We start from the raw sequence: 10,302 nt of genomic DNA, 5'->3' as shown, positions 1-10,302 counted from the left end.
GGAACATCTGGGCTTAGCTCCCTACAGACATCAAAGGATTCCGGCCTCGGTGCTGCAGCCCCCACGCTTGCCCCTGGCTGAGGACACATCAGCCTGTGGAAAAGCAAAAGGATTCAAGGGATAAGAATTAGGGGGTGGGGGGAGGGAGTCCCTGCTTTCCAAATAGATTCAATGCCAATGCTAATGCCAATAAAAGAACAACACAGTTTTTAACACCAGACTTTATTGGTGGTAATGTGGGATATACCCTCTTTTTGCAAGGGTTTGAGGAGTCAGGGTAGTATGTGTGTGTTGGGGGCACCATGAGCCCCAGACCCACCCTTTTTCTTGCACAGGCTTCCTGCCTAGAAGCGCAGCCAGAACATGCCACTACGGATCCGGTTGTAGTCTGGAAGCTGCTCGATGGGGCCTGTGGGGATAGGGTGGGGCGTCAGGGTGGGGTACATGGCCTGTACACAGACACTTGGCCCTGTGCCAAACCAACTTGGAGATGCCCAGAGCAGCACAGGACAGGCTTTGAATGGAAAGAAGGAAGAGAACATTCCTCCAGGGGTGCTGAGCTTGTCCCTTCACGTTCTGGCCCTCAGTGCCCCACCCCACACACAAAGGTGCCCGTTACCTGGCAGCTGTGGGGTATGGATGGAGGCACCTTGGCAGGGAGTGAGGGAGCTGCTGGGACAGGTTTACTGAGCAAGAAGTCCCTGGCAGCCAGGCTATTGGGGAGGTCTCAACTCAGTGGGGGTAGGGGAGCAGAGGCAGGAGAGGCCTAAATACTGGCCCCAGAAGGACAAAGAGCCACTCCAGGCCACTCACCCAATCCAGCCACTGCCGGGCACTGGTCATAGAAGTACTTAGAGCAGACCTCGCGCACTACGCTTGCATCCACCTCCTACAGGGTAAAACAGAGGGCCAGCTGACTCCTGGCACCTAGGGACCACCTCAGCTAACCAACACTACTTAGCTGACCAAGATCTACCACCCAGACCAGGGAGCTGTCCCCAAACCCAAAAAGGGAAACAAAGCACTGCTCTCCCTTCAGTGGGCATCCATGGTCCCACCCAGCCCGTCATCAGCACCTCGAAATATGCCCCGCCTCTAGGTGATGGTTGCCAAGGACACCAGGGATGCCTACAAGAGCATGCTCTATTTTGTCAGCATCCAACTCTCCAACCCCAATGGACTGCCAGGCCAATCCTCTGGAACCTCTCCTAAAGGGGCTGTTACCGAAATCCGACTCTCCCACTCGGCCAGGGGAATGCGGCGGCCATAGGTCAGCAGGCTGCGTCCGATGTCCTCACATACAGGGGTAGTGCCTGCGGGGGCAGGAGGAGGCTTAGGGCCTGACCTGTCCAGTCCAGTCTTGGACCACATGTGCACAAAACCACCAGCCTCAGGCTGAGTCCTGGATCCTGCTCTGACTCTCTTCTACAACCACCTGTGTTTGAAACAAGCAGCTGTTGCTTGTCAATGTCAAGCTCTTCCAAGGGGTGAGGGGGTGGGGGTGGCAGGGATGGTGGCCGTACTGAGGCTGTCACTGCCAACACATACCTCCCCGCCTTCCCCACAGGAGAGCAGAGCTCACCATCCAGATGGGACACCAAGGCATTTCGGAGGATGTTCTTGCCTCGTACCACCTCACTCTCTGTGGCGCTGGTACATAGGCGCATCCTAAAGCCAGAGATGGAGGTGTGGGGGCGCATTCTGAGAGACTGTGTGGTTCTTAGTCTCCCACGACTCTGCTCATGGGACCCCATCCCACCCATTCCTGCGCTGCCACTCACCACTGGCCCTGCAGGAAGAACATCATGTCATCGATGCTCATATGGTCACAGACAAAGTGGGCACCTAGCAGGCCGGTTTCTGCATAGCAGATGTTGAATGTCTGGAAACTTTGGCACAGCTTGTTGGTCACAGCAACTGAAGCCAGTGGGCTAGACAGGTGCTGCCAGGGGCAAAGGTGGTCAGCAGCCGCTCTCCTATCTGTGGCCCACACCCTGAGCCCCAGAGCCCCAGCATTTTCTCCTCTCTAAAGGCAAGGTCTCATGCTCACCCCAACACTCACCTTGCCACCACCATAGGTACAGTCATAGTGGCCGATAATGGCATTGGCCACCTGGAGGGCTACATTGTCTGGGTTGGCCCAGCCAGGCCCTTCCACTGCAATGGCCACATGGGCCAGGGGCAGGGTATCGTCACGATGGCGGATCTGAAACAGTGCATAGTGAAATCAGGGGCCAGTCACACTGCCCAGGTGACCAGCGAGGGCACTAGTGACGGTGAAGAGGCGAGCATATCTGAATGTTTTTGAGGCAGTGGCCACAGGAGCACTTTCCTACCCCTGTGGAGAAGCATGCACACAGAGTCCTCCTGGAGACTCCTAGCTGAGGACATTACCCCTGCCCACCAGACAGCTCACCTCACTGCCAGTGAAGCGGCATGGCTCCACAGAGGGCACAGTGTCCTCTGCATAGGCCCCAGAGATGCTGCTGAAGTGCTTCTGGGCAAGGTCGAGCAGCTGGCGGTGTTCCACCCCTATGAGACAGATAGCAATGTTACTGGACATCCAGAGTCCAAGGAACAGGCGGAGAGGACCCTGTGTCCTGTCTCAGTGGGAGACACCAGAAGGAAGACCAGACATCAGGACAGGGTGAGAATAAACAATCCTCTACCAACAGGCCTCGCTTTGTGGGAAAGGCCGGCACCTCAGGGAGAGCTTCCCATTTGACGGTGTTGATTCTCAACCAAGACTAGGTACCTTATTTCCATCCAGGGAGACACCGGCACTCCCAGGGCACAAGAACACCTGCCCTGCCCTTCCCAAGTAGATCCTGGCTGCTGCCCCCATGGGGGTTAGTGAGTACAAGGGCACAAAGTGGTGCTACTACAGGGCTCTGATTAGCTCTGGGGGTCTCCTGAGAGCTGAGGACACTGACAAGTCACATTACAAACCCATGCCCTCAGGACCCCTTATAAGACATCACCTCCTCACCTCCACGAGAAGCAGCCTCTGTTGCCCCAACACCTGAGTGGTGAGCACTGCAGCAGCAGGCAGTTGGGCCCAGAGCAACAAATGCCTCAGCCTTCTAGTCTCACCTCCCTGAACTCAGACCCTCTTCCAACTCAACAGTCTGACATCCAGTACCTCCAACTGTTCTTGGTCCCCAGGTTTCCTAGCTAAGGTCCCCAGTCATGTTCTTATCAGTCTTTTCACTCAGCCAGTGGCCAAGACTAGAAACTGAGTTGTTTTTGACTTGGCGCCCCCACCAGGTCCAGAACCCTGTCAAGTTTCCATCTGTACAACTATCCTGAGCGCATTCACTTCTCCTTCTTGTTCCTGCTCTCCTCCACCTATCTGTCACAGCCCTTCCCTGATCTGCCTGCCTCTGCTCTGTCCCCAAACAGCAGCAGAGCAAACCTTCAAACATGTATCAGACCTCCAGGAACAGAAGAGAATAGGGCCATCCAGGGAAAAGAGCACAAGCAACATGTGGAACCCTATCCAGAGAAGCAGCGACACCAGAGATGGAGGCAGAGATGAGGACATGCAGAGAAGGAGCAGCTGAGGACTATAGACTCATGGAAAGAGAGGGACTGAGTGCTGGCAGCCAGGAGGCAGGCTTGCAGACTGTGCCCTCTGGTTGTTTAAATTATTATATATTCCTGAGCGTTTCTGTGTATATCTAGCTCACCCCAACCCCAACATACAAACACAAAAAAGGGAACAGAAGTAAATACTGTTGAATGATGAGGCACGGAGGGGATTGTAATCACTGCCATGAAATGATGAGTGTAAAACTGATGTTCTCCCATGTAAACTATCACTCAATTCACAATTAAAACTAAAAAAAATAAAAAGTATTGGCCCATGGCACTCCCCCTCCCCTCTGTTCAGGTCCCTCATGCCCCAGCTAACTAACTCACACCACCCTGTAGCCTCTGTTCAAGCATCCTTCAACTCAACCTCCAGCTCTAAATGGAGGCACTTCCCAACTTATCAAGTATGCATCATGTTATCACAGACATGATGTCTGGTTTGCCCACTGGTGAGGCCTTGAGGAACAAACCCAGGCCCACACAACAGGACCAGGTGGGACCAGGGAACCAGCAGCCTAAGTGAGGCCAGTATGAAAGAGGCTGGTCCCAGTGGTGGCAGAGTGGAACCCTATCTTGCCTCAGAGAATATGGGAGAAAAATACTCCCCTTGTTGGCAGGGTGGGAATAGGGTCCTCAAGAGTAGAAGGGGGTTAAAACCAGGAACCCTGGGTCCTGATATCCAAGGCCTATGCCCACATGCCTATTACCACAGGCTTTACCTCCAGCCGCTGCCAGCACCATTCGAGGGGCCTTGTAATGCCTGCTGAGGTACTCTGTCAGGTCTGCACGCGACAGCTTCCTACAAGACATATACCAAAGGGTTGACACCTCTCCTACACCAAGCAATTGGGTTGTACAAAACGGGCTGAAGAGCAGATGAGGAGAGGCGTGGCTTCTCTACAGAGCAGGCCATACTCTGGTACACTCCTCTCCCATCTCTGGTACCCTCCCTTCAAGGGTGCTGAAGGCAGCCCTCACCCAGCCTTGCCACCTGACCCCAGGGGGCTCAGAGGCCTCTCTCAAGAGGGTGTGAGTTGATGCTGTTACCCTCATAGCCCACCTCCTGCCAGGAGAAAACAAGCCACATAGGTGGGATAGTCAGACATTCACTTCCTCAGACTATCAGAACATGTGTGGAAACATATCCTACAACATGACCTGAAATTTGCACGCACACCATACAGCCATTTAAAAAGACTCACAAGGACCAGACAGCAATATAGAAAAAGTCTCCAATCATATGAATTAGGAAAATAAACAGATAGTGCAAACACTCAGTCAACTATACACAAACTCAGGTAGACATGGCCTGGAAGGGATCTGACTCAGGCCTAAATGGGGGGACACATTCACCAGGGGCCTAGCTAACCCTCACCTGACATTCTCACTGGGCCCCTCGACAGCCTGAGCCAGGGGAGTGCCCTGGAATGCCGTGGCGTGCAAGTAGTCAAAGACCACATCCCGTAGGGAAGCATCATTCTCCTGCAGCTCCCGAAGGATCACGTCTCGCTCCTTCTCAATCTGTGAATCTTCCAGGCTGCAGTTCTGCACAATGTCAGCCAGGAGCTCCACAGCTAGACACAAGAGGGACACATCTGAGGTGTCAGGTGAGCAAGGAGAAGGCCCTGGAGACCAGAGACTGCACAACGCTCCCAGTCTGGCATTTCCTACTGCTGCCAGGCTGTACCTTACAGGTAAGCTGGTGCTACAGCCAAGCCAGGGGTTCCAAGGAGCCCTTCCCCATCCTGCCCTCACCCCATCCTCTAGGCTGTTACCTTTCGGCAGGTCCTTGGATAGCGCCTTAATGTAATAAGCTGTGTGCTCCCGAGTGCTGTAGGCATTAAGATGGGCCCCCATGCTCTCTACCTCTTTCTCCAGAGCACTCCCAGGCCGATTCTTTGTTCCCTGGGACCAAACATTAACAGAACCAATCAGGAGCCATATAGGAGCCCACCCTCTCCTTACAGGATAAGGTCCCGGAAGGATCACTGATCTACAGGTTATCATCCTCTGCCACAAAGACTCTGGGGGTATAAGGCCCAGAATCTGTGCTCACCAAGCGTTAAGCAGGCCTTGAGCTGCCTGAAGCTGAAGCATCATGGGCCAATAGAACAGATATAGCCAGGGACTAAGACAAAAGCCATGGCCAGAGCAAGTGTTGCCAGAAGTTCAATGTTTCCATGAGTCTGGCTATGCTAGGTGTCCCTCCTCTTACTGAAGTCATAGCTAGGTAAGCTCATGTTGAGGCAATTTATGTGACTCTGCATGTGTTAGTGGTTGCCTCTACAGGACTCAATCACATTCCCATGTCTGAATGTGTGGCAAGGTGGCTTTGTTTCATGACACATATGTGCAAGTTAAGATCTCTACTCATACCTGCAATCCTATAACTGGCTGGGTCAAATCCTCCAGCCCCATACTCTCATTTGTGTGAGTGGGAGGAACCATCCCCCGATACCTCTTTTCTCCATCCTTTCCATTTGTTTAAAATATTTTGTCTGTACATTGTGCCAGAATGGGCTGGTTGAGGGACTATAGTGGTGACAGTCACCACCTTCAAGAAAGCTCAGTGCTTACTTCTATGACCAAGAGATGTACCCAGGAAGCAGGACATTTCACAAGTTAGCATGCCACACACAGGGCTGGTCTCTCCTGTGGAGTGTGAGGTTCCTGTGGCTTTTTAAGTCTTTTTTGGTTCCAGGGACCAGGTGCTGGGGTTCACCAAAAAGGTTCTCACTCAGAAAAGGTTAAGCACATTGTGAGTCCTTCCAGAAAGTTCAGTAAGAGTTTCTCCCTCCCCAGCTGAGACCCATAATTGAATAGGCTGACTTTTCTGGTCTGAATCCTCAGGAGAAAACAACAGGATATCCCATGCCCAAGGAAGACACGGGGCTTCCAGAGTCTCACCTTGAAAGCCAGATGCTCCACAAAGTAGCCTGCCCCATTGTTCTTCTCAGTCTCATAGCGGCTGCCAGCGTCAATCCACACTCCCACCTAGATAGGAAGTCACCAATAAAGGAGGTAATTAACAAGCCATCCCAGTCCCCACTTACAATTGGCACAAACCCCAAGCAGGGGCTCAGTCCTCAGAGGGTGGGTAGGCTGCTCAAGCAGGACCTCTGAGGTCAGAGCCACCTGCCCACAGTGCCCTGGACATAGGCCACTAACTAACTGACTAGTCACAATGCATCACTTCTCCTTCATGCCCTACTTTCTGAAGGATTATTGAAGACACCCAGGATATTTCTAACTCTGCATACCCTCCTGGTTCATAGATGAAATTCTGAGATTCATGCTCACTTTCAATTCTTTGGGCTTTTCTAGACATGCAACACATCATTTGTAAATGACAATTTATTTTTCTCCTTTCAAAAAATTATTTCCTGTCTTTTTTTTAGTTTTTAGCTTTCCATTACTAAGAGACTACGAATTTAGATGCTATGCTGTACATTTTATCACATACCATTCACATCTTTTTAAAAAGTTTTTAACCAGTCAAATCTGAACACCAAACACTGCCAAATGTCTACTTGGTACCCAATGTGAATCTTGTGACTCACATGGTCACGACAGTTTAGTCTTTTAATAAATTTTTCGTCAATTCATTTAAGTTTTTAGCATCTACTTTCTTAAGAAATGTTGATATACAAATCTCATGTCAAATTCATAGCTGAACATTTACATCTAACGTCTTGGAAAGCAAGATACATTTAACAATCTATCTTATCCCTGAACTGTAATTAGCAGCATTGTTTTCTCTGGCATTGGAGCACATTGGTGCTCCAATGAATCTAGAGCATCTTCCGGTCCATGAAATGTAGCAGTCACTATTGAGTGTTCTGAACAGGCTTTGGACTGGTTTATGATGGTACCATAGAACAAGGAAGTTGCTTCTCATCTTTTCTGGTTGTTCAGTAACTTACATTGCAGCACATTATTGGTTACTAGAAAACTGAAAGAATTTGCCAGTAAAAGCACTTGACACTGGAGCTTCTTAGAGCCAAGACTAATCTATATACCTACTCAAGACTTCTATCCTTGAGTCAAATTTCAGAATTTGTACCTTTTGAAAAATCACCTATTTCACTAGGATCTACAAATGCCATTTCTTCTAGCGTGGAGGTTACGACCTTGGGCTGTGAAGTTGAAAGACCTAGACCCCTGAAAAATCACTTAATTTAACACAGTGATTGTTAAGAAGCTGGAAAATAACTTGGTTTTCTATTTGACAGGCATCATATGCTAAATGAACAGTGGTTCTCCGTAAAATTGCCCCAAAGGGTCAGGGTGTAGCTGAGGTCCGAGAAAGCCAGAGTCTGAATCCAAACCAAACGGGAGGACCCCTCCCAGATCTCCTCCCCCGCGACTCACCGTGCAGGTAGGTTGGGTGGACTGCTCCGAGGCCACACGCAGCCCGTTGTCCAGCAGGCTGACCTGCGTCTCAGGCACGTTCTGGAGGGCCTGAGCGAAGGTGGCTGTTCCTCGCAGGGCAGGGGCCCTCAGTAGGGCTGGCTGCGAAGAGAAGGTGGTCGCGACCGAGGGACTTGAGAGGACGCTCCCCAGATGGATCCCCACACAGGCTTCTCCCGCAGCAAGACCCTCGTCCCGATACCCAGGCCCTGCGTGAGATCTCTGTCCACGCCCTCGGCCGTGACCTTCCCGCGGCCCTGACACCGCGACCTCTCCACCTCGATCCGCCGCCAATAACCACCCGCTCCCCGTCCGTGTCTTGAAGTCCAGCTCCCCGCAACCCCATGTCCTGCACCCTCTCTCTCCCGCTGCAGCCTCACCGAACCCCCAGGGTGTAACAACACCCGTGCCCCAGCGCTAGCAGCCCGGCAGACCGCGGACGCCGCCATCTTCTTGCTCACGTCAGAGCCGACCCGAGCCGCGCATGCGAAGAGCAGGAACAATTCTATAGGCGCAAGCGCAGTTCTGCAGATTCGGCGCTCCGCTGGCCCCTGGCGGAGGTTGTGAACATACACCAGTCCGTTTGTTCTGCTGTCCCGGCGTGAGTCAGTCCACCCAACTGTCTGTCGACCACCGCTGGTCCATCATCTCCTTTCATCCGTGGGAGTCGGAGTGCGCGATGTTTCTCACGTACTTCGGTGCTTTAGATCCCTTGCGTGGCCAGAGTGAATGGAGTGGGGTCGGGCTCTTAGCCACAGTGCCCTCTGGTCGGGGTCCTGAGTCTAATGCACCGCCGGGAACCCTGGGGCTGGTAGACAGCCGCTGAAAGTCATGATTTTCTCTTTAAAAGGGAGAAGTGGATGAGTTAAATGACAAAAAAAAAAAAAAAAGGATAAATCATTGGCCTACTCACTTACAATCTGTTTTTCTGCGCCTGAAGAAGGATCTCAGATACCTAACTACTGTCTGTGAACAACTTCAAGGGTCTGACCTTTCTGTGGAACAAAGCCCAAGGGCAGAGATGGAACTCTTTACAGGTCTAGGTTTTATGACTCTGATTTTCCCAAAGTCTCTGGTTTTCAATTTGCCAGCCAGTAAAATAGAAGCAATTATGCTACCTGGCTGACAAAGGGACAGTCTGTCGGAGAGTATAAACATAACACATGAACCTAGGTGACTCAGACAATTTTATGCTGAAGGCAAGGGAACAAGGACAGTGGATCATTCCTCATAGACCAAAACTCTGGAGAAACCTGTTCATCTGAAAAGAACTGTCCCTAGTCCCAAGAGTTAGGAGGAAAGGCTTAGTGTAGTCTTGGTCAACTGACATGGCATAGTCCACAATCACAATGTTCTACATCCTACTTTGGTGAGTAACGACTGGGTGCAACAATTGGTCTCTGTACGAAAAGAAAGAAGAGCGGTAAATTGATGAAACTGAAAACAATCAGTCCAATGGACCATGTGAGCATAGGTCTCCACAACCCTGAGACCAGAACTGCATGATGCCCGGCTACCACTAACAACTGCTCTGAATGTATCACATTTTAAGGTCCTGGATACAGTGCAAGAAAACATAGCCCCCCCCCCCAATAAATAAATAAATAAATAAAATAATAATAATAAATGAAAATATAGCCCAAAATTTAAAAATAAAAGTAATATTTTTTAAAGACCAGGCTTATTGGTCATAAAAAGACTGGAAAAACCCTAAGACTATGGCCTTGGTCGACCTTCAGGTCTGGAACTGAACTCACCCTTGTAACTCAAAATTTCAGACCAGCAGTAGCTAGCTATATAGGGTGGGACAACAACACTACTGAGGTATGTACACCATAGACTAGTCAACCCTTAAAGACTAGAAGAGCAGCATTTTCCTAAAGACAAAATTCAGAAGGACTAGAAAAGAAGGAAAAATGGAAGTAAGAATCACAGGGAGGAATAAACAATGTTATTTTGAGGGAATTGCACTCATTGAAATGAAATGTTTTTTTAAAATATGATTTGTTGAATGTAAAACTGATGATGTGCTCTGTAAACATTCATTCACAATAAAAAGTGTTTTTTTGTGTTTTTTTTTTTCAAAAAGTAGATTTAAACAGTTGGCATGGAAGTTTACTAGTATATTGCTTAGGGGAAAAAGGAGCAACTTGGAGACTATTTGGAAGTAGGAAAATCAACTGCCTTTCCAATGCTAATAGAATACTTAGGGAAACATCTGGAGAAGCACATTCTAAACCAGTTTAGTGACAACCTGGAAATGGATTGAGGAGACGAGAAAGAAGACTATCATTTTTA

At 50.0% G+C, this 10,302-nt stretch overlaps 1 protein-coding gene across 1 annotated transcript; it reads right to left on the bottom strand.

Annotated features, from left to right (window-relative positions):
- Positions 1–256: 256 nt before the first annotated feature.
- LOC102830920 (cytochrome b-c1 complex subunit 1, mitochondrial-like) lies at positions 257–8,457 on the bottom strand. The gene is made up of 13 exons (XM_006873631.1): positions 8,385–8,457; positions 7,966–8,106; positions 6,502–6,588; positions 5,370–5,499; positions 4,970–5,168; positions 4,314–4,393; positions 2,417–2,532; positions 2,063–2,206; positions 1,782–1,942; positions 1,583–1,668; positions 1,225–1,313; positions 814–889; positions 257–409 (listed from the first exon to the last, which is right to left on the bottom strand). Exons 1-13 carry the CDS (start codon positions 8,451–8,453, stop codon positions 345–347), a joined length of 1,443 nt encoding a protein of 480 aa, XP_006873693.1. The 5' UTR covers positions 8,454–8,457; the 3' UTR covers positions 257–344.
- Between the last annotated feature and the right edge of the window lie 1,845 nt (positions 8,458–10,302).

Source organism: Chrysochloris asiatica, unplaced genomic scaffold (assembly GCF_000296735.1).
Source record: "Chrysochloris asiatica unplaced genomic scaffold, ChrAsi1.0 scaffold00246, whole genome shotgun sequence".
NCBI lineage: Eukaryota > Metazoa > Chordata > Mammalia > Afrosoricida > Chrysochloridae > Chrysochloris > Chrysochloris asiatica.
The sequence above is the reverse complement of the archived record's forward strand: the minus strand, read 5'-3'. Positions and strand labels throughout refer to the sequence as shown.